We start from the raw sequence: 22,706 nt of genomic DNA, 5'->3' as shown, positions 1-22,706 counted from the left end.
AGGCCAGCTGGCCACCTGGGAGGGGTCACAGGTCAGTGGCTGGTCCCCAGTCATAGCCATCTTCGTCAGAGGACTCCACATCTCGGGCTCGTGTAAACTTTTTCCTCAGAGCATCCCGCTCATATGTCCTGCGGATCAGAAAATAGAACAGAGGCTGTGGGTGGGGTGGACTTACCTACCATTATCTGAGTTGACTCTGGGCTAGGCACAGTGGGTGCAGTCAGAGATGAGCAAGACTGACAAACTCCTACACATCCTTCAAAGCCCACTCCAAATTCCCCTCCTTCAGGGAGCCCTCCCAATCCTCCCAGGAAGAGGATTCCTACTCCCATGGCCCTAACTACATGGGGCTTGGAGTGGCTCTGTCTGGCTCTGTCTCACTCAGTAGGCTCCCAACACCACAGAGGCATAGCGTGGTTCTAGGCCTCTTCTCCACCCGACACCCTGAGTCCCAGGGGGAGGGTTGAGGCCCCCCAACGTGGAGTACAGGAGCCCTTACCGCATGCTGTCCTGTCGCCATTGACCCTGTGGGTGGTGGCCATCCACCTTGCAGAGGGAGAAAGGAGGTTAACACTTATCCCCCAAGTATGATAAGCTGGGATGAGTAACCACCCCATCCCACCTCCCCACCTTTGCCCCCCGCAGTGCTACCCACAGGCTTTCTCCTTGCCCCCACAGAAGCCTGGAGCTCATCCCCAATTTTAAATGAGAAAACAGCCTGGGATAGGGGAAGGCCTTGGCTGTGATCTCCCAGCCTGTCAGCAAAGGGGGAGTGGGGTTTCCCATCTGTGACTTTCCTCAGAGGGCTGTTGTCAGGAGTTCATAAATGAGTTCGTATATGTCAAGTGCTTAGAGGAGAGCCTACCCCATAATCAGGATGCCATGGACAGTTGAGCAGGTCGGGTACTGCACAACCCCACGGAGCACCATTCTACCAGAGAATCATAGATTCGTGCAGTTTTACATTTCTCTAGAGAGGGTCTGGAGGAATTTGTCAAATTCACAGAAAGGCACCTTGGAGGCTGTGGCAGCCGCACAGAGAATAAGTGCTAAGTCAATATTTGTTAAACACCCGACTCCCGTGGGCCGGGACTTGGACTAAGTGTATTCTGTTTAAACAACAAGCTTGTGGGAATTCCCTGGTGGTCCAGTGGTTAGGACTCTGAGCTTCCACCGCAGGGGGCCCAGGTTTGATCCCCTGTCAGGGAACTAAGATCCCACAAGCTGCGTGGCCAAACAACAACAACAACAAAATAGCGTTAACCTCCTTTCTCCCTCTGCAAGATGGATGGCCGCCACCCACAAGGTCAAGCTCATGACGTCAAGACTTTACCATCAATCCCTGTATCTCAGATAAGGAAACTCATGCAGAGGTTGAATATTTGCTTTAAGTGACTCAGTGGTTCAAATACCCTAGATCCAGGTCCCAGCTACTGATCTGGTCGGGGGAGTATCTGTTCCTCGACATCCTGGCAGAAAATAGACTCCCCGGGTGTCTCAGCCCCGTCCTGAGACCCTTGCTGGGGCCAGCCTGGTGCTCAGCTCACCTGGGTCCCCCGGTGACCCGAGGATCTCCCGTGATCGTGCAGGATCCGAGGCTCATCCTCCAGCACGGGCTCCGAGGATCGGGCCAGGGCTGGCGCCAGGGGCCCCTCGTCCACGTCCATGTGGGGCCCACCCTCGCCATCCGTGTAGCCCTCGCCGTCCGTGTAGACGCCGCCCTCACCGTCTGTCTCATAGTCGCTGTTGAGCCGGCTGTCACAGCTCAGATCCGCGGAGCTGTCAGCCAGGCTGCGATGAGGGAGGTCCAGGTTGTCCTCTGAGGAGCTGTCCAGCTGCGGGTGCACATGGCCTGGCTGAGCCGAGCCCCGGCCCTCCCTGATCTTAGAGAAAACCCCAGACCCGGGACACCACCTTTCAAACTCCAGTCCTCAACCTCAAAGTGAGCCTTAACCCTTGACCCCAAGGTGAGTTCTGAACATTGACCTTGGTCCAGACTGAGCCGCCACATCTGAGCTGAGCCCCAACCCCGACTCCAGCGTCAGGAGAAGACCCCAATCCCACCTCACCCCAGGAACCAGGTCCAGACCCTAGCCTCAGGTCAAATCTGGGCCTTGGCCATGGCCCCTAACCCAGCCCTAACTGCGACTGATCCCAAACCCTCGCAGGTACCTGGTCCTCGGCCGTCCAAATGGGCCGCGTCTGCTGTTCACGGATGATAGCCTTGAGCTCTTGGTACCAGGAGTCGCTTGTGCCCTGCAGGGGGATGGTGGCTGCGGGCAGTGGGGAGGGGCATCAGCATGGCTGGGAGACTCAGGCCAGGACCCACCGCCCACCCCAGACCCTCAGCTCCCACCCCACCTGTGAAGAGGTGGTCACTGTGCTTCCTCAGCTTCTGGGCCTGAGCGTAGAGGCGGCGGGAGCTGCGGCGCGAGGTGGGGGCCAGCCATTGGCGCAGTGCCTTGAGGGCTGTCCGGCTCTCGGGGACACAGAAGACCACGATTGGGTAGTACTGCACGTAGTTAAGGCGCTCAATGGCTGAGGGTGTCACGTCCAGGAGTGCGTGTTTGTCCTGGGCCGGGCCAATGTTGGGGGCCGTCGGGGAGGGAGACAGAGAGACAGTGGAGGGAAAAACACCCAGAGACAGAGTATCAGAGACAGGTGAAGAATCAGAGAGACAGAGATGAAGAGTCTGAGGTCAGAGTGGACCTCAGCCTCTCACATCTGCAGGCCAGCATGTTGGGGTGGGGCTTGGTGATAGACCAGGCCACAGTGTCTTGAGCACCAGAGCCCAAGTTTGAGTCTCTGCCTCTTCCCAGGACCTGCTGCTGTGTGACTCTGGGCAGGCTCTGTCTGCCTCAAGTCCCCCACATCACAAAGCCTCCAAGAGGGGGAAAACCACACTTGCGGGGTGTGGGGCCAGAACAGGTTGGAGTCCTGGGCCTCGGTTTCCCCATCCGTGAAATGGGACCCACAGCAGAGCCTTGCTTACTTTCTCTGCAATCACCCGCACGGTGTCCAGCTTGATGATCTTGGAGGGGCTGTCGGTCCTTGACATGCTCTCTGTGGAGGGGAGAGGCGACTGGCAGCTTCAGGAGGGCAGTCCACTGGCCCTTCAAATTCATGTCTCCCTGCTCCTCCCCTGCTCAAGAACCCACCATGGCTCCCCATGGCCCTTGAGAGAAATCCTAACGCCAGCAGCAGCAGCAGCAGCAGCAGCTCCTGCTGGCCCCACTCCTGACACCACACTGGGTCCCCTCCTGACCACGACCCGCACCTCCTCCTCCTGAGCAGGAGTGGCTGTTACTGGCAGATGGGGAAACTGAGTCAGGGACATACGGTCACCAGCTCAGTGTCACTGAGCCAACGACTGACATGATGGGGAGACAGATGCAGAGTCTGTGCTCCACACACTCACTTTCCCAGGCTCGGTCCCGACTCTGGACCTTTGCTTGGGCTGTGACCCGAAAAAAGCTACTCTCCCATCCCGTATCTGTCCTCTAGGACATGAGATGGAGTACTGGTTCCTCTAGAAAGCCCTCCTAGATAGCATGGCAGCTGAGGGAGAAGGCACACTGGGGCCTAAAAGGAGGGGGACGCATACTTGCCTTTTTTCTCTTTGTTGTGGTAAAATGTGTGTAACATAACGCATACCACCTTAACCATTTTTAAGTGCACAGATCAGTAGCATTAAGTGCATTCACACTGTGGTGCAACCATCCCCACCATCATCTCCAGAACTTTCTCATCTTCTCAAACTGAAACTCTGTCCCCATGAAACACTGACTCCTCATCCCCCTCCCCCAGCCCCTGGCCCCCACCATCTACTTCCTGTCTCTGTGGATGTGACTCCTCCAGGGACCTCCTGTGAGTGGAATCAGACAGTGTTTGTCTTTTTGTATCTGACTTATTTCACTGAGCGTGATGTCTTCAATGTTCATCCATGCTGTAGTGAGTGTCAGAACTTCCTTCCTTTTTTAAGGCTGAGTAATATTCCATGGTGTGCATGGAGCACATTTTATTTATCCATCACCTGTCGATGGACACTTGGGTTGTGTCCATCTTTTGGCTGCTGTGAATCATGATGAATCTTCATGTACAAGTATCTGTTCAAGTTGCAGCTTTCAGCTCTTTTCACGTGTCACAAAAAAATTGTTTTAACTTCTTTTTAACCATTTAAAATATATCAGTACCGGGCCTCCCTGGTGGCGCAGTGGTTGAGAGTCCGCCTGCCGATGCAGGGGATACGGGTTCGTGCCCCGGTCTGGGAGGATCCCATATGCCGCGGAGCGGCTGGGCCCGTGAGCCATGGCCGCTGGGCCTGCGCATCCGGAGCCTGTGCTCCGCAACGGGAGAGGCCACAACAGTGAGAGGCCCGCATACCGCAAAAAAAAGAAAAAAAAAAAATATATATATATATATATATATATCAGTACCATTCTTGGGCTTCCCTGGTGGTGCAGTGGTTAAGAATCTGCCTGCCAATGCAGGAGACACGGGTTCGAGCCCTGGTCCAGGAAGATCCCACATGCCACGGAGCAACTAAGCCCGTGTGCCATAACTACTGAAGCCCGTGTGCCACAACTACTAAAGCCCATGCGCCTAGAGCCCATGCTCCACAACAAGGGAAGCCACTGGACTGAGAAGCCCACGCACCTCAACAAAGAGTAGCCCCCACTCGCCGCAACTAGAGAAAAGCCCACGTGCAGCAACGAAGACCCAATGCAGCCAAAAATAAATAAATAAATAAATAAAAGAGCCACACCTATTTCAAAAATAAAATAAAATTTAAAAATATATCAATGCCATTCTTTTTTTTAAAATTTATTTATTGTTGGCTGCCATTGGGTCTTCATTGTGGCATGCGGGCTTTCTCTAGTTGCGGTGAGCGGGGGCTACTCTCCGTTGCGGTGCATGTGCTTCTCACATTGTGGTGGCTTCTCTTGTTGTGGACCACGGGCTCTAGGCGCACGGGCTCAGTAGTTGTGGCTCGCGGGCACTGGAGCTCAGGCTCAGTAGTTGTGGCTCGCGGGCACTGGAGCTCAGGCTCAGTAGTTGTGGCGCATGGGCTTAGTTGCTCTGCGGCATGTGGGACTTCCCAGACCAGGGCTCGAAACCATGTTCCCTGCATTGGCAGGAGGATTCTTAACCACTGCACCACCAGGGAAGTCTCTGAAAACCATTCTTAATTAGCAGGCTGAATAAAAACAGCCATATTTGGCCCAGGAGCTGTAATTTGTTGATTCTCTACTCTAGCTTAATTGTTCCTAGGTTGTTCATTTTTGGTCTCCTCGGGAGACCCTGTGTATTCATTCGATGCTGTGTCTATAGCTCAATAGACAAATTTCTTGAACAAACAGACAACTGGCAATTGTCCAACTGGCTCCATTGGCAATGGCTGCTTGGTGAACTGTGTTAAAGAAGGATTCTGAGGCTCTATCCAGGTAAAGGGTGGCAAGATTGTTTGAGGGTGTCTGGCCCAGGGGTTGGAGGGGGTGCTGGCAGCTGATCTGCCTCATGTTTGGCATGGTTGTTCTAACTCTTTCCCCCAAACAGCATCATTAGCAGCCCCCTTATCAAGCTGCTTCAACCTAGGAAAGGGTTATGAAATGATTCACCAATGAGGTTGCTATGGGACCTGGTTTCTCACCTGCAATTTCAAACTCATCAGGCATCTCAGCAGTCAACTTCTGCATAGCAATGTCAGCCACGGGTCCCAGGATCACCACCGGGCGCTTGAAACTGGCTGCGGGGCAGAGAATCAATGACAAGAATCAGGATCCCATGCGGGGCAAAGTCTGCTAGCTTCTTGTGCAACTGCCTCTCCACTTTCTCTGTAGTAGATCTAGCCAGGCCCATAGCTGCCCAGCTAAAGACTACAACTCCCAGTCTCCCTTGAAGCTAAGGATGGCCATGTGACTACATCCTGGCCAATGGGATGCAAGCAGAATGATGTGTGAAATCTGGGTTGTATCCTTCAAGGGAAGGTGTGAGACCTCTTGGCCTTCTTATACTGAGACTGTTACTTAAAAAGAAAACTTCTTGTTTATAGTTTGGGGTCTGTCAGAGCAGCTGAACCCAGCTAACTCAGTGATTGGCAACCACCATTGCAACCCTCAGGCCACATCCAATCCACTGCCTGTTTTTGTAAATAAAGTTTTATTGGCACAAAGCCACATCCAGCATGTCCCCTCTCTCCTGCCTTCCTGCAGAGTTGAGTCATTTGGACAGAAACCATCTGGCCTGTAAAGCCTAAAATACTGTCTGGCCCTTTGCAGGAAGAGCTTGTTTGACCCCTGGCCTCACCAATACTCCCTTTTACCAGTGAGGAAGTGGGTGCAGAAGGCATCTTGGCCAGAGAAAAGTGAGTAAGCAGACTGCTCTTTACACCTGACCCTTCTCTCTTTTTCTCCTCTCCTTCCAGGCCTCTCTCTTGCTCTTAAAAACTCGATACGTTCAGATTTCTAAACTTTCGTTGGCTGGGGATAGAAATTAAGTAGCCTTTTTTTTTTTTTTTTTTTTTTTGCGGTACGCGGGCCTCTCACTGTTGTGGCCTCTCCCGTTGCGGAGCGGCATGCGGAATTCTCCCAGACCGGGGCACGAACCCGTGTCCCCTGCATCGGCAGGCGGACTCTCAACCACTGCACCACCAGGGAAACCCAAGTACATAGACTTTTATGTTTGAGCCTTTTTTGTCTGGACGACGGAGCAGCAGCTGGAAAGCAGCTCAGCCCTTTCCCGTCCTGGGTCACCTGCTATTCCCACCCTCCCACCGTTTTCTTTAAAAAGCCTCAGCACCTGGTTTTAATCCTTCTGCCCTGAGGCTGTGGGCAAGAGCTTAATCTCTTCCCTTCCTGAAATCTGAATGAGGTGTATTTTTACCCCTGGTTCTCAGGTAGGGAAAGGATCTATGTGCTGGTTTTGTGCATGTGTATTTTCATCCTAAAGTAACCAAAAGGGGGTATTTTGGGTGGAAGGACAGAGGTAAGGATTGTGGCTTCTGAACACTCTTACTTGAGGCCCCCCCCCGGGCCCCTCCCACCCTGGCCCACCTTCTCGCAGCACCACGCGTTCATATGGCGGGTAATGACCCTGTCTGGTCAGAGCTGACAGATCCTCACGGCTCCGATGGGTGGTCTTCTTGGCTCCCCGACGAAGACCCCGCAGCCGCCAGAACTCGGCCCGTGTGCTGGAGCCCGCTGAGGCTCCAGGCCCGACCCCCACGGCCCGCTGGGCAGCCTCCAGACTGGCCAGCTGCTCCGCCCTGGAGAGAAGAGAGGAGATGAGTGAGCACTGGGGTCCAGGATCACAGCCCCAAAGATGTCCAAGGCCTAATCCCGGGACCTGTGAATATGTCACCTCTCACGGCAAAGGGGACTTTGCAGGTGGGGTTAAGGCCCCTTAGATGCGGATGACCCTGGATTCCCCGGGGGTCCTAGTGTCATCACAGGGTCCTTATAAGAGGGAGGCGAGAGGGTCAGAGGCAGAGAGAGACGGGAGATGCCGCGCTGCTGGCTGTGAGGATGCAGAAGGGGACGCAAGCCAGGGATGCGACACCTCTAGAAGCTGGAAAAGGCAGGTACGGATGTTCCCCTGGAGCCTCCGGAAGGACCAGCCCTGCCCACACCTGGATTTAGCCCCATCAGACTCATTTCTGACCTCCAGAACATGAGAGGATAAAAGTGTGTTGTTCAAAGCCCCTAGGTTTGTGGTAATTTGTTACAGCACCTGCAGGAAACTCATACAAGCACTGACTGGTCAGCCCTGAGCCTTCTGCATGGCTCCCCGGAGTGAATCACCAAGGATGCTAAGTAGTAATGCTGTGCCCTGTTCCAGTGGGCAGTCCCCACCTGCTCTGGTTGGGGATGATGCCCCGCTCTTTCTCCCGGAGGTCACGCCCCATGCGCACCGCCAGCCAGTGGCCTCCGCGGGCATGGCTCTGCCCAGGGCCGGGGTACAGCGTGTCCAGCACGTGGAAGACGTCTCCGCGGGTGAAGCCCAGGCCAGACGGCGGGCTGGGCTCCATCTCAAAGTGCATGCGGATGTAGAAGGAGTCGCCCACACGGGACTGCACCATCTTCCGGAAGACTGTGGACAGGGAGGCTCCATGAGCTAGCAGGGCCACAGCCCAGACCCGACCCCTCCCCAGGGCCTGGCCGTGGATCCCAGCTGCACTCTCACATACACACACGGTCTCACACACTCACTGTCCTGCTTCCTCTGCGTCACCAGCTCCACCTCCTCGCCCGGGGGCAGCTCCAGCAGGAACTGCACAGCCTCCTCCCGGGTCAGGTTCTGGAAGGGAGTACCATTCACCTGCCGGGAAGTGGGTGCAGGGGTGGGACCAGAGCACAAGATCCCAGCTCTTCCTCCAGACAAAGCCCTCCACCCAACTCCTTCCAGAGCTGCTGTCAAGAGTGGGGGACGGCCTTCCGAAAGGGGCACTGCCCTGTGGCAGCCTGGGCATCACACACACACACGCACGCACGCACGCACGCACGCACGCGCGCGAAGGTCTGGCCCAGAAACCAGGATACAGGGAATGCAATCAGTACAGGCATAACCGAGGCTCTGTAGGTTGTCAACATCAAGACATGGGAACGGTGGGTCACAGCTGTGACAGGACCAGGACACCAGTGAGAATTTTGTGATACTTGAAAGAGTCAAGACAGACATGCGGTCGCGACAGGGACACAATATACAGACCCGGACGGCAGGTCACAGACACTGATTATCATGGAGGTAAAGACACACCACGAAGGCGCGACCTGGATAGGGCCACGACCCGGACACGGCAGACTGGAGGTGGCACAGAAAGGGACTGTGGATAGACGCAGGGATCAAGGGTGCGGCCCAGGCAACATGGTCACGGTCAACTCAGTGACACAAACAAGGAGACTGACATCGATAACGAGGCAGTGACCTGGGAAAGGTCGTGAGCTGGACATCGAGGTCATGACATTGACAAGGATGTGACATGCACAAGGTCATGACCCAATCATCAAGGTCATGCCCCAGGCTGGGAAACCTTAAAATGTTTGAATGTCTCTGGGGGTCTTGCCAGTCCCCAGGGGGTCCCCGGGGGAGGACACACAAGCAGTAAGAGACTCGGGTACCACCCAGCAGGCCCACCACCAGCCTCCCCTGCTTACCTGCAGAATCTCATCTCCCTCCTGGATGCCCTGCCCGTCTGCCGGGCTGCCCGCCTGCACCCCGGACACGAAGATGCCCACGTCATTGCCTCCGGCCAGCCGCAGCCCAATGTTTGCGCCCTTGAGGAAGCGGACCACCCGCGAGGCGGGGCTGTACCTGAGCAGTGAAGCAGTGACAGACGGCGTCAGGCCCGTGGATGGTAGAGCCCCACCCCCATGCTGGTGCGAGAAGGCAGGTGACGGGAACCAGGAGGCAGCCGGGGTGTGCGGGTCCTCAGCTGGGGGGCTCTGTCCTGGGGCACATACCCGTGGTCTTCCACGCTCTGACCGCTAGGCACGCTGTGCATGTCACAGCTCCTTTGCCTCGGGGAGTCTGAAAGGGAACAGCCAGTTTTCCCCAAGCACACTGACTGGTCCAGCCGCCAAACCTTTGCTGGGGGGTGTCCCTGCCCCTTGGAATGCAGCCCCCAGCCCCCCACTTCTTCCCAGGGAACTGTCCCTGTCCTCTTAGGTCCGTGTCAGCCTTCCCCGCTCTGCTCGGTACAGCCTCATTGGCTGCGATCAGAAAAATCAGAGGAGGGGTGCTCAGAGTCACCACCCTCTGCTCACCTGGTTCTGACGCAGTCCTAGAATCCACTGAACTTTCCTGCGGAAGCTGGGGGCTCTCCCTGGTGGGGAACAGATTTGGGGTGAGGTGGGGGTGGGGGGATGTTGAGTAGCAATTTTTAGAAGAATTTTAATTTATCGGCACTCAGGTTCTAATCCTGGTCCTGCCCCTCTGCAGCTGTATGACCTCCGGCCCTCTGCTTCCCCTCTCTGAGCCCCAGTTTCCTCCTCCGAGCCCTGGGATGGCTGAGTCGAGTCAAGGCCTCAAAATGAGGTGAGCCTGTGACAAACAGTCATGTTTATTGTTTTAATATTAGTGAAAAGTTATAGAAGGTGCTCTTGACCCAATGTCTGTGTCCCCCCAAATTCATATGCTGAAGTCCTAACCCCCAGTAGGATGGTCTTAGGAGGCAGGCCTTTGGAGGTGACCAGGTTTAAATGAGGTCATGAGGGTGGGGTCCCCACGATGGGATTAGTGTCCTTATAAAAGACACCAGAGATCACTCTCTCCACCGTGGGAACACACAGCAGGAAGGCGGCCGTCCATGGGCCAGGAAGAAGCCTTCACCAGGAACCGGCCATGCCAGCACCCTGGCCATGGACTTCCGGCCTCCTGCCTATGGTATTTTGTTAACAGCCTGAGCAGACTAACACAGAGTTAAACCACAGGACGGAAAGAAGTTCCCTGCAAAATCAACCCACTGTTAACACAGAAGAGTTACTTTCCAGATCTTTCAGATGCTTTCAAAGAAATGGTGAGGAAATATATACTTCTGAAAGAAAATCAAGATCAGGCCATATGTTAGCATTTCCGATATACAGCCTGTGAACCCCCCGTGCTGAGTGACTGGGGGTGGGGAAAGACACTTGAGAATGATGTACCCGCAGCCCAGGTCTCACGGGGCAGGTTCAAAGAGTACAGGGTCTGCATCGGAGAAACACATCAAGCTACTTGGAGCCATCTGTCCACAGATCCTTCTGTGTGCCCATGGAATCCCTGGGAAGATCACACAAGAGTCCCCCAAACCCTTTGAGATGCTGCCCTGTGTCATTCTGCAATCCGGTTCATTCACCATACACAATGCCAAGTGCATTTTCCCAAGGCCTTTTCAATATACTCTTGGAGACATCCTGTTTCATGGCAAGGATTATATTTTAACAATCGTAATAAAGAGCATTCACTATGGGCCAAGCACACACACACCATCTCCTTGTGTCACCGCTAGTTAGTGCCCTAATTAGTGTGGAGTAAGATCTGGGGCCTTGGCGTGGGCCCTCCCCTGGCCTCTAAAATGGACCGCAATGACCCCCACCTCCTGGTCCTCCCGCCAACAGCCATGCGAGGGAGCTTAGAAGGGGATCATCCACTCCCAAAAGCCCACAGCCCTAGACCATGTCTTGACTGTAACCTCATGAGACCATGAACCAGAACCACCCAGCTAAGCCATCCCCAATTCCTGACTCTCAGCAACAGTGAGGTAATACATGTTTACCATTGTTTCAAGCGGCCAGGTTTGGGGGTCATTTGTTATACGGCTGTAGATAACAGACACAACCCCCTACTTCACAGGAGACTGCATGCTTAAATGAGGTGCCTGTTACCTAATCCCCAAGTGTTGTGCAGTCATGTTTTTTAAGGCACTTAATTGTGTACCCTCAAAATTCATCTGCTGTGGTCCTAACCCCCAGGATCTCAGATTGGGACCAGGATCATCATGATGTGATTAGTGAACTTGAGGTCATACTGGGGTGGGGGGGGGTGGCTAATCCAGTCTGACTGGTGTCCTTATAAAAAGGGGACATCTGGACACAGAGACACATACACGGGGGAAGATGACATGAAGACACACAGCGGGGAGACGGCCACCTGGAAGCCAAGGAATTCCGGAGGCTACCAGAAGCTAGGAGAAAGGCCTGGAACAGATTTTCCCCTAAGAGCCTTGAGAGGCAGCGTGGCCCTGACAGCGTGACTTGGGTCTTCGGTCTCCAGGACTTTGAGACCATAAATTTCTGTGGTTCTAAGTTGACCAGTTTGTGGCACTTTGTTACTGCAGCCCCAGGAGGCTAACAAAATAACTGCCACTCTGTCCCTTTTATAAACATCATCATAATGAATAAGCATCCTCTAATCCCTGCACACAGCTGTGGTTATTTTGTCCCCAAGAGAACTCTCTAAAAGCCTTGCTCAGTGACAGGGCTTATGCATTTTGAAGTCTTCTAGGGCTTCTTGTAAAATTCTGTTGTCCCTTCTGCTTTAAGTCCGCCTATATCTGGTTCTCCCAGGACCAAGAACCCTGAGCCACAATAAGGAGGCAAGAAGGACTGTGTGTGAAAGGAGAGGCCTCTTCCAGGCAGGCCGCCATGACTGCACCCTCAAGGCTACCCCATGTTGGAAAAGATAGGCCCATGTTCCCATCCCACTTGGCCATTCTAGCCAATGAGGTTACATACATGGGGGAGCTGGTTCGGCTGGCGTCCGGACTCCGCTGCCCATGCTGGGGTGGCGGTGGTACATGGGATGGTGGCGCCTGAGACAGTTCTGACCCGAGGTCTGAGATGTCTGTGGGGGAAAAGCGTGTCTCAGCCACGGGCACGCCTTCCAGGCTACCATTTCACAGAGGGGCACATCAGGCCCCTCTAAGCAAAGGGGCCCAGACCAGAGTCAGACTCAGCTGAGGGCCTCCAGCCCTAACTTGCTGTGTGGACTTGGGCAAGTTTCTGTCCCTCTCTGAGCCTCTCAGGGCCAGGCTTCCCAACTCCTGCTTGGCCCTGCCTGGCACAGCCTGCCTCCCTGGCCCTCCATTTGAACCTCCCAGGGCCGGCCTCTTGGCCCCTCACCCTCCAGAAGGGAGCTGTCGCTGTCACTGACGGCCGGAGGGATATTCACCAGGAACTGGCCTCGGTCCCTGAGCACCAGCAGAGTCAGTTTCCCTTCCGACTTCTCGATCAGTTGCCGTGTGTCACTCAGTGACAGATTCTCACTGGACACCCCGTTGATCTAAAAGGGATCAGGAAGGAGGAAGCAAGTTCATGAGAGATAAGGGATACTAGAAACAGATACCTTGGTGAGGGGGACTAGAAACACACAACCCTCAGGGGTTACTAAAAACAGACATTCTCAACAGAAAATGATAGAATTGCATTCCTGCTGTGACAGGAGACTATGCCAATAACTGACCTCGAGAAGAATTCTAGAAACAGACAATTTTCTAAGAGGGGTGGGGGAGCGCTAAGGAAAAATTAAAAATGGATTGACTCTCATTTCCCCAGAGGGGGAAATTTCTCAGGAGACACTGGGAACAGATATTAAAAACAACTCTAATTGGGGGAGAGGGAGTAAATACGTAGATATTAGAAACAGACAATCTCTGGGAGGTACTGGAAACAGACATCTAGAAGTGGATTAGAAACATACAATTCCTAGGAGGGGTTTAGTGTCATCTCCGCTCACCAGGAATCCATTGCTAACATTTTCTCTTGGGAATGTCTGTTTTCAGTAACCCTTCTAGCCCCCAGCCCCACCTCCAAGCTCTGTTTCAAGTGTCAGCCCCAAACTACTAGAAACAGACAATTCTTCAGGGTCACTAGAAACAGATAACTCTGAGGAAACTCTAGAAACAATCAACCAGAAATGATTTGGATATCAAACACTAGGAATCCCTAGAAACAGATTTTCAGGGGAGGAGTCTAGAAGGAAACCAAGCTCTTAAGGCAGAGCTGCTCCTCAAAGCCTGGTCTCTGGACCATTAGCATCCAGGCACCAAAGGCAGGCCCATGAATCAGTGCTGTAGCCAGCAGGGCATGTGATTCTGGGGATACTAGAAACAGACAACCCAAAGGGGGTGCTAGAAACCGACATCTGGCAATGGATTTGCAGCAGATGGGGGGAAGGGGTGAAAATCCTGCATAGCCATCTCCAACCTTTGTGAAACAGGCCACAGTGCAGGAGGCAAGTGGTTCAGAACCAGCTTTGCTGACTGTGTCATATGCCTCGGTAACACTGTTACCCTCTGGCCCCAGTCTCCCTGCCCCCTGACAGGAAGCCTGGACTCACCTGTAGGATGAGGTCTCCTTCCTGGAGGCTGCTGTTCCGGGCAGCCAGGCCCGATTCTGTGATGTGCTTGATGAAGATCTGACTGCCCAGTTTGACCCCAAAATCTGTGGGGGGAAGAGGAGGGAAACTGAGGCAGGGCCTGGGTTCTGGGCTGCCAGGGGCTCTCAGACCTCAGCCTTCTCACCTGCCCTCAACCATCCCACCTTCCAGGCTGCTGTCGTGCAGGGAGGGGGCAGGCTTCAGCCTGCTGCCCCATTCCAGCGGGCACTCTCCCCCCTGCAGGTGCCTGTCGGCGGGTGACAAAGTAGACCTGGTCCCCTGTAGTTGGGGGAGGTGGAACACACAAGCACCCAGTGATGCTGAGCGCTGGGAAGAGAGAAAGCTGGGCCACTTCCCTGGTGGCACAGTGGTTAAGAATCCACCTGCCAATGCAGGGAACACAGGTTCGAACCCTGGTCCGTGAAGATCCCACATGCCGCGGGGCAACTAAGCCCGTGTGCCACACTACTGAAGCCCACGTGCCTAGAGCCTTTGCTCTGCAACGAGAGAAGCCACCGCAATGAGAAGCCCGCGCACCACACTGAAGAGTAGCCCCTGCTCGCCACAACTAGAGAAAGTCCGCGTGCAGCAACAAAGACCCAACGCAGCCAAAAATAAATAAATTTTCAAAATAAATAAATAAATAAATAAATAAATAAATAGTATTAAAAGAAAAAAAGAGAGCGAGTAAGCCAGGAGGTGGAGAGAGTGGCCGCGGAGGGGCAGTTTGGGGACAGGTGGCTGGGGGATGGCCTCTCTCAGGCAGTGATGTCTGAGCTGGCTCTTGGATGAAGCAAGGGAGCAAACCCTGCAGGGGTCTTGGGAAGGTCATTTCAAGTGGTAGGAACAGCCCGTGCAAAGGCCCTGGGGCAGGGATTCTGATATCATTGCACAGCCGTCAGCAGCAGGCACCTGAGAAGGAGCAGAGCCCAGGTTGTCCCTTCCCAACACCCTGATGACATCACCAAAGCGACTTAGGGGTCACAACCCCAATACTCAGTGACATCACGATGAGCATTTCCAGGATTATTAAAATTACAACGTGGGGTAGATATCCCAGGGTCATTTGTCACATCATGACCAGAATTCCAAGGTCACAATACTGCCATTGACTCAAGACAGGAATGAGAGATCACGTCCCTACTAGTCTATACCTACTAACCTACTAGTCTATACCTACTAATCCCTCGACAGTCTACTGATGTCATGATGTGTGAGTTTCCTGTTGCTGTACCAAACTGCCACAAATGTAATGGCTATAATACAACACAAATTTATCGAATAGTCTGAAATGGGCCTCACGGGGCTAAAATCCAGGTGTGGGCAGGGCTGATCCTTCCGGAGGCTCCAGGGCAGCATCGGTTCCTGTCTTTTCCAGCTCCTAGAGGCGCTGCATCCCTGGCTCGCGGCCCCTCCTGCATCCTCACAGCCAGCAGCGCAGCATCTCCCATCTCTCTCTGCCTCTGACCCTCCCGCCTCCCTCTTATAAGGACCCTGTGATGACACTAGGAGCCCCTGGGGAATCCAGGGTCATCCCCATCTCAGGGGCCTTAACTTAACCCTACCGGCAAAGTCCCCTCTGCCCTATGAGGTGACACATCCACAGGTCCTGGGATCAGGATGTGGGTATCTTTGGAGGCCGTTATTCTGCTGACCACACACCATATGTGATCAGATTTTGGAGCAGCAGTGCTGCCTGTTTCCGGGGATGCCAAGCCCCACTGCCGACAACGTGGCCCCCATGCTCACCGTCGCTTTCTCTCCTCCGCACCAGCACGGACTTCAAGGGCCGCATGTGCACGTCCTGCCGCGGCAGCCGCTTGAAGCCAGACACTAGGGCTAGCCCGTTGGCCTCGGAGCCACCACCCGGGCTCCTGCGCCCATGGCTGCTGGCCTGGCTCCGGCGACCTGTCCTTGGCCGGCGGGAGCGCTCGCCCCAGGAGTGGCCAGAGCCACTGGACGTGTCACCCTCGTAGCCCTGGCCGTGGTCAGCCTCGTCCAGCCGCCGCGGCCCATCTTCCTCATCCGAGTCCTGGTGTCCCAGGCCAGAGGTGGTCTTGGTGGCGGGCAGCTGGACTTTCCGGGGACGCTTGACTGTCTGTTAGGGCAGGCAGAGATGGTCGGGGTGGCAGGGGGCAGCTCAAGTCTTTGCCCCATCCCATGGCGGACCCTGGGGAACCCTGGGGGACTCTGGTCCCTTTGGGCCTTAACATCCAAGCTGTGAATGGCAACAAGATTCCACTTGCTTGGGGAAGCTTATACTCACACTGCCCATGGGCAGCAGGACCAGGAGAAGTGGGGTTCAGCCAGGGGCAGAAGTGCCACCTGAGCCAGGGGCTGCCTCTCCCACTGAGCCCCCACTCACAATGTTGGCCACTTTTGTGCAGGTCTTGAGTATCTGAATGGCGAAGGTGGAGGTGACACTCTCCATGGAGACCCCGTTCACCATGACGATGTGGTCCCCTGTCCTGAAGGAGGAGGCCAGGTCTCAGGGAGGAGACATCACCCACGAGCCCCTCTCCTCTGGCAGGTACCCCCATGTGTACAAAGCCTGGTTTTGATTCACTGGTGTCCCCAGACTCATGAAGACATTTATCCTTCTGGGCCTCAGTTTCCTCATCTGTAAAATGGGGCTGATTGCAGAACCCACATAATAGTGAAATGAAATCATAGAACATAAGCTGCAATTACACCTGGTGTCCCTGTACCCCCTCACTTCTTTCTCTCGGGCCCCCTCTTCCTGCTTTTCTCCCCTTCTCTCCCTGTCCGTTTCATACTCTCTCTCTCTGAAGGTGGTTGCTGATTCTGAGCTGAGCCATATCACCCGTCAGCCTCTTGGGTCCCAGAACCATTTTCCCAGCATAACTCCCAGGAGCCTCCTACCCCCAAGGGCTTAGGACACTGGGTCTCTCTCCCTCCAGCCAAAAAGAGGTTTCCAGGATATTTGCTCCGGGAGCATCCTGGGGCCACTATGGCCCCCAGAACTCATCAGAGGACCAGTGCCTTGAGGAGAGTGGGGGCTAGTCACTGTCTGTCCTTCTGCCAGCCCCAAGCCCTGTACTGACAGAGCTGGAAGGCACCAGGTGCTTTCCAGCCTCCTGGTTTTGGCCCACACAATTCCCTCCTCTTGATGTGTCTCCCCACCCCCACTCCCGCCGGAACCCAGCTGCCTTGACACTTACTGTAGCCGGCCCTCAGCTGGTCCTCCGGGCACCACATCGGACACAACCACTGATCCACCGGGCCTGTCTCGGCCACCAGATATTGCAATGCCGAAGCCTCGGCGGGGGTCCTGAGGGGGGATGAGAGACAGAACGTGATTTTGCTTCTCACTGGGACAACGGCTGTCCTGCAGGAACGAACCCACCATTCCCGTCAGCGCCCACACAGAGGGAGGGAGGCCCCACCTTGCTGATCGTGGCTGTGTGCTGTTCCCAGATGGTCAGCTCTTCCATGTCCAGCACCTGGTGGGAGGTGACAGGGAAGGTGGACATGAGGTCTATCAGAGCAATCAGGGCTCCCCATACCTGGGTGGGTGTGGAGCCTGGCTCTGACACTCCCATGGCCCAAGTCTGTGAGTTACTTGCTACCTCTCTTGAGATCTCAGTTTTCTCATCTGCAAAATGGACTTAAATCAGTGGTTCTCAAGCCAGAACCATTCTACCCCCTCTCCCAGAGGGCACTGGGTGGTATCTGGGGACATCTGTGGTTGTCATGACTGGGGGGTGCTCCTGGCATCGAGGGGGTGGGGGCCAGGGGTGCTGCTCAAACCCCTACATGCAGTGCACAGTCAGACCCCACCACAAACAATGATCCATCTCCAAATGTTAATAGTGCCATACTGTCGTGGGAGCAGAGGAAATGCTAGTCCTTGTCATTGTCCCTCTGGAAGGTCTGGCTCAGTCCCTGTGGTGGTGGTGGGGCCTGCAGACACAAGGGTCTCACTCTGCTCCAGACACTCAGGGCTCCTCGATGTTCCTCCCTCACACCAAGCCTGATCCTGCCCGAGGACCTTTGCACGAGCCATCTCCTATGCCTGGATCTCTCTTCCCCCAGATCTGCACCTGGCTGGCTCCCTCACCTCCTTCTCCCAGCCACCCTTCTGGAACTGGAACGCTTGCCATCCCACAACAGACCAGCTTATCCTCCTTTCCCTGATTCCTCGTTCACAGAACTTGTGATCCCTTGACACTCTCTAGATTTTTAAAATCTGGTCACTGCCCTTCTCCCTCTAGAATATTGGCTTCAGAGGTCAGAGATTGTTATCTGCCTCATTCAAAGTTGAGCCTGAGTGCCTGGATCATAGGAGAAATTCTAACTATCTAAGGAATGAATGAAGGAATGAAGTACTTCCTTTGCGCTAAGCACTTCACAGGTAAGATCTCATTTAATCTGCTCACTAAGGGGCATTCTATTATCCCCCGTCACAGAAGAGGAAAGCCAGGCACAGAGAGGGGAAGTCACTTGCCAAGACAACAGAGCAGTTGGAGGATGGGGCTGGAGGGTGGGGCTGCAGGGCGTGGATTCTGTTATTTTCAAGCCCAGGGTATGGATGAAATCACAGGCTCTGGGAGTAGAGGTCACTCAGCCAGGAGATGCTGGCAGAAGGGGGGGATGTGAAGCCCTCCGGGAAGCCAGCCCCCACCCATCCCTTACCTTCTGCGGGGCTGTCCCACTACCCTGGGGGCCTTGTAGAAATGACGCTTCCTCCCCAGCCTGGTTGCGCAGCTCAGCACTGTAAGGGCGGGGGATTCCCTGTGAGCCCTCCATTGGTGTGATGTGTTCTGGTGCCTTTTCTTAGAGGTTCCTGGGAGAGCAGCATTCCAGGCTCCCCCCCACCCCGAGGTAGGAAGGGGGCAGAGAAGAGGGAAACAAAGCCAAGGGCAGGGCCTTACGGACACTCCTGGGAGCCAGGTCTGCTCCCTCAACTGAGCCTCAAATCCTGCAGTCTGCCCTTTGCTGGCTGTGGTGGTGCCTCTCCCAGCCTCATCTTCCCCATCTATGAAATGTGTACCTCCCTCACCCCCGCCGCCCCATCTTTCAGCACTGAGGTGTGGGAAGCAGGCATGGAGTCATGCACGAATAGCAGAAGGAGCCTCTAGGAGAGAGGACAGTGTTGTTGTGAGAAGTAATAATAATGACCTTCTTCCTCTGCATAATATCACTAAGCAACACTATTCCGTGCGCTGCCAGAGAGCGCATTGCACGTACCCATTCATTTACTCCTGAGTGACCTCAGAAAGTGGCACTTCTCCTATTCCTGCCTTCCTGCCTTCCAGGGGAAGAAAAGGAAGCCCATAGAGGTTCAGTGACTTGCTGGAGCTCACACAGCGCTCCGCAAACCTTGGCAGCCCATCCCATACCTTTAATCTTAACCACCAGGCTACAGTATCCTTCTGCTTTTTTTTTTTTTCTTTCTGAACTTATTTTTCAGAACAGAATCTTTTCACTTGCTTTGATTTTATGCTTAGTGTCATTAAACAGCCTCCCAGAATTTTGATTTCCTGGCCTTATTTTAAGAAACAGCCCACAGGGAGTTAGGGCCCCTAAGGGGGCAGGCACAGGTGGCTGGGGCTTGTCCCAGCTTGTGTAGGTTTGCCTCCAGGGATACTGAAGGACTCTCCGTGACCCATGGGGTCATGCCTAACGCCACATCCCACCTCAACTTAGTTCACCTCCAAACATTTCCCTGGCAGTCCCCTGTGCCTGGTTACCCTCCCAGGATGCACACAGCTGCCCCGACACTCAGGTCTCAGCTCAAACGCAACCTCCCCAGGGGACCCTACTAGACTAGCCAATCTTCCCTGGCACCCTACCACCCCTCCCTACTTAATTTATGAGGTTTTATTCATGACATCCAAAACCATCTTAAATTATCCTGTTTAATCATCAATTAGTGAGTTTCTGGTCTTTCCTCTTGGGCTGTGAAGGCTGAGTGGGGCTGTCTCTCTGGGTACGTTGGTGACGGGCCCTCCAATCAGTTCCTTTCCAGGCTTTTGCACATGCTGCGCTCCCTGGCAAACTCTTATTCATCCTTCACAGCCCCAGTGCCACTGTCTCTTCCTCCAGGAAATGAGTCCTCAAGCCCCCCCCCCGCCCTCCACCCACGCACATTTTACGTCTCTGATTACTGGGGCCTGGGTTGTCCCAGTCCACCTGTCTCCCCTACATCCCTCTAGTCAGGGAGATTCCTAGTGGGCAGGGCTGGGGGCCCTGGGACCCCAGCATTGTCCCCACAAGACCAGGCATGCGGGAGTTTGAGGAATGCGTGAATGGTGGAATAAAAGGCTGATTCCACCAGGAACTCAACCAGGTACGTCCTGAGTTCCTAGCCTCCTCAGCCCAGCCCCCGTCAAGGTGCGCTCCGAGGGGGCGGGGCCCGGGCCTTCGTCCTCGCCCCCTGTCATGCGCGGGACAGAAACACCGGAGAGGAGACCTCTCCAGAGGGACTGGTCTTACCAAGTCACACCGCCCCGGACACTTGGCTACCAGGCTGCTGTCCGCTCTCCCCCTCCGCACTCCAACCTCTGGGAACAACGGCGGGGGTGGGGAGGGGGAGGGGAAGGGGGGGTCACAAATACTCGAGCTGGGGACTGGATTCTGGGAGCGGTTCCTTGCTGCCGGGAAGGAGGCGGCGGGAACCAGAACTGCCCGGCCCTAGAGCCTCGGGCCGTCTGGCCTGGGGCGAGCCAAGTAAACAGCCTAGGCCAGTTTACCCCTCTGGGGCCCGACCTGAGACCCAGTGGGGTGGGTGTGACAAAGTCGATTCAAGCTTCAGCCCTGGAGAGTGAAGTCCCCCCAAACAGAGCCACAGGGATTCCCTCTCGCAGCCCCGGTCGGCTTGCTCGGTGCAAAACGGGGCTCTCGACGCCCATGTCTACCAGGTCGCCCAAGTGAACGGCTCTGTATACAGTAGGCACCCAATAAATGGGGATCCCCTCGTCCGCAGCCTCGCCGCATTCGCCAAAGGCTCTCCCGCCCACAAATGAAGTCCCTGCCCACGGTTCCGCCCTTAGTGCTCAAGCCTAACTCCGCTGATCTCCCGGGAAACCGGGCACCTACTACGTGCCAGGCGCTTTGCAACACACTTTTGTCCTGGAATCCTTCCTACGCCCTTCTATAAAGTGACCATCGTCCGCTTTATAGATGAGGTTCGGAGACGCATGGATTCACCGGCCCAAAGTTACGCAGAAAAAATGGGATTTGAACCCAGGTCTACCTGCGAAGGCAGACCCAGGACAGAGGAAGCACCGGAGGCCGCTTTGGAGGCCAGTGGGCGCGGACGCCTCTGCCCATGCAGCCTCGGGCTAGCCACCACATTCCTCTGGGCCTCAGTTTCCCCATCTGTTACCTAGGCAGAAGGTGATCTGGGGTCCTGGATCCAGGTCCCAGCCCTGACCCCAGCTCGGTCCCCTCCCCCTCCCGCCCTCGGCGGGCTACTCGCCTGGAATCTCACCGCCATAGTCCACCCGGGGGCCGTCCAGTGCCTCTGCCCCAGGGGGGCCTAGAAACAATTGGCCCCCACCCTGGCGTGAGGGAGGAGGCTGGAGGGTCGCGGAGAAGCAGGTGCCCGGCTCTCGCCCTCCTCCAGCCCGCTCCGTCGCCGCGGCTGCACCTGCACCTCTTCCTCCTCCTTGGCCCCTACCGGCCCCGCCCCCGCCCCGACACGCCTTCGGGACGCCGCCGAGGCAGCCTTCGTCCCCGCTTCCCCTCCCAACACAGGATCCAGGCCCAGGGGTGGGAATTCCAGGCCCGGTTTTCCACCCAGCTGAGCACTAGCCAGCGGCAGGGCTGGAGACCAGCCAGGCAAGGCTGCAAGGAAGACCCGGCAGGGATTACAGCCGCGTTCGGAACGGAGCCTGCGCTTCGGAAAGTTTAACATCCGCGAAAAACTCTACATGTTGAAATTCAGTAGGGAGACCTCTTGGATTAGGAGCTAGTCAAGGGTCAGAGACCTCAGGAGCATAGGGCTTGTCTTTCTCGGGTCACCCCCATCTTCGGGAGGTTTATCCTATTTTAGAGAGAGAAAACGGAGGCCCAGGGAGGCCAGGGGCATGGACTCTCTGAAGGCGCACAGCAGCCGCCTCTGGGCCTGCCCCGAATCCAGTGGTACCCGCCTGTCTTCACACCTGGCACCTGGCTGGGTCCCCCGCTGGGGAGGGCGGGGCGGCGAGGGCGGAGGAAATTCTTTAGGCTCCTCTGAGTTAAGGTCAGGCTTCCTTCTCCTCACCCAGCCTCACCCTCAGGAGCCCGGTCTAGGAACTACAGGAGGAGAGCAAGAAACACTCTGCCTGGGGGTGAGGGAGGGAGGAAGTCACCTGGATGGGTTGAGCCACCATCGGCCCCACCCACACATTCCTTTGTGCTTAAAAAAAATAGACCCTGAGGCCCAGCTATTCCTGTGCCCCATCTCAGGCCAAGGTTGAAGGGGCAAATGTGGGCATAGACACCCCTTCCCAGCCTCATCCAGTCAAGACTGGGCAGAGAGGAACTCCAGACTGTGGTAAGGGGGAGGCAGAGGGGAAAATGGGGGATCAGGGAAGTGTTCCTGGAGGAGGGGGTATTGCCACTAGGGTTTTTAGGGTTGGATAAGAGTTTGCCAAATGTACAAGGCAGAGAATATAATCAAAATCTTTGAGGCCCCCAAAGTTGATTTCTCACCACTCCCCACTGCAGTTATCCCCCAAAACCTAGTCTGGAGACCCCAGTTAGCCAGAATCAACACCTCAAGGGTCCCCAAAGGCCCCCAAGGCAATAAACATTTGCAGAAGCCCCCTTCTAAGGACCTGCTTGGAACCTCATGGCTAAAGGGGAAAGCTCAGCCTTTCCCGACATGACCTTGGGTCACCAGCAGG

General features: G+C 55.3%; 1 protein-coding gene across 1 annotated transcript; it reads right to left on the bottom strand.

The window, feature by feature from the left end:
* Positions 1 to 25: 25 nt before the first annotated feature.
* Positions 26 to 21,313, bottom strand: TJP3 (tight junction protein 3). The gene is made up of 21 exons (XM_060092403.1): positions 21,296 to 21,313; positions 17,259 to 17,315; positions 17,034 to 17,143; positions 16,217 to 16,319; positions 15,601 to 15,949; positions 13,813 to 13,916; positions 12,597 to 12,756; positions 12,210 to 12,318; positions 9,751 to 9,820; positions 9,459 to 9,529; positions 9,153 to 9,309; positions 8,208 to 8,316; positions 7,851 to 8,088; positions 7,053 to 7,264; positions 5,651 to 5,746; positions 2,993 to 3,063; positions 2,362 to 2,572; positions 2,173 to 2,273; positions 1,548 to 1,835; positions 500 to 546; positions 26 to 128 (listed from the first exon to the last, which is right to left on the bottom strand). The coding sequence occupies exons 1-21, from the start codon at positions 21,311 to 21,313 to the stop codon at positions 26 to 28; spliced, it is 2,784 nt and encodes a 927-aa protein (XP_059948386.1).
* Positions 21,314 to 22,706: the final 1,393 nt, after the last annotated feature.

The sequence above is a fragment of the Mesoplodon densirostris genome, chromosome 3 (genome assembly GCF_025265405.1).
Source record: "Mesoplodon densirostris isolate mMesDen1 chromosome 3, mMesDen1 primary haplotype, whole genome shotgun sequence".
NCBI classification, from domain to species: Eukaryota; Metazoa; Chordata; class Mammalia; order Artiodactyla; family Ziphiidae; genus Mesoplodon; species Mesoplodon densirostris.
Note: the sequence above shows the minus strand (reverse complement) of the source record. Positions and strands in the feature narration are given on the sequence as shown.

Bases quoted from the DNA above. Each gene is read 5' to 3' on its own strand.
- TJP3 (XM_060092403.1), bottom strand. The intron at 12,757-13,812 runs GTGAGTCCAGGC...GATCCCTTTTAG, and splicing joins AAGGAGACCTCATCCTACAG to ATCAACGGGGTGTCCAGTGA. The intron at 8,089-8,207 runs GTGAGTGTGTGA...CCCTGTCCACAG, and splicing joins GACGCAGAGGAAGCAGGACA to TCTTCCGGAAGATGGTGCAG.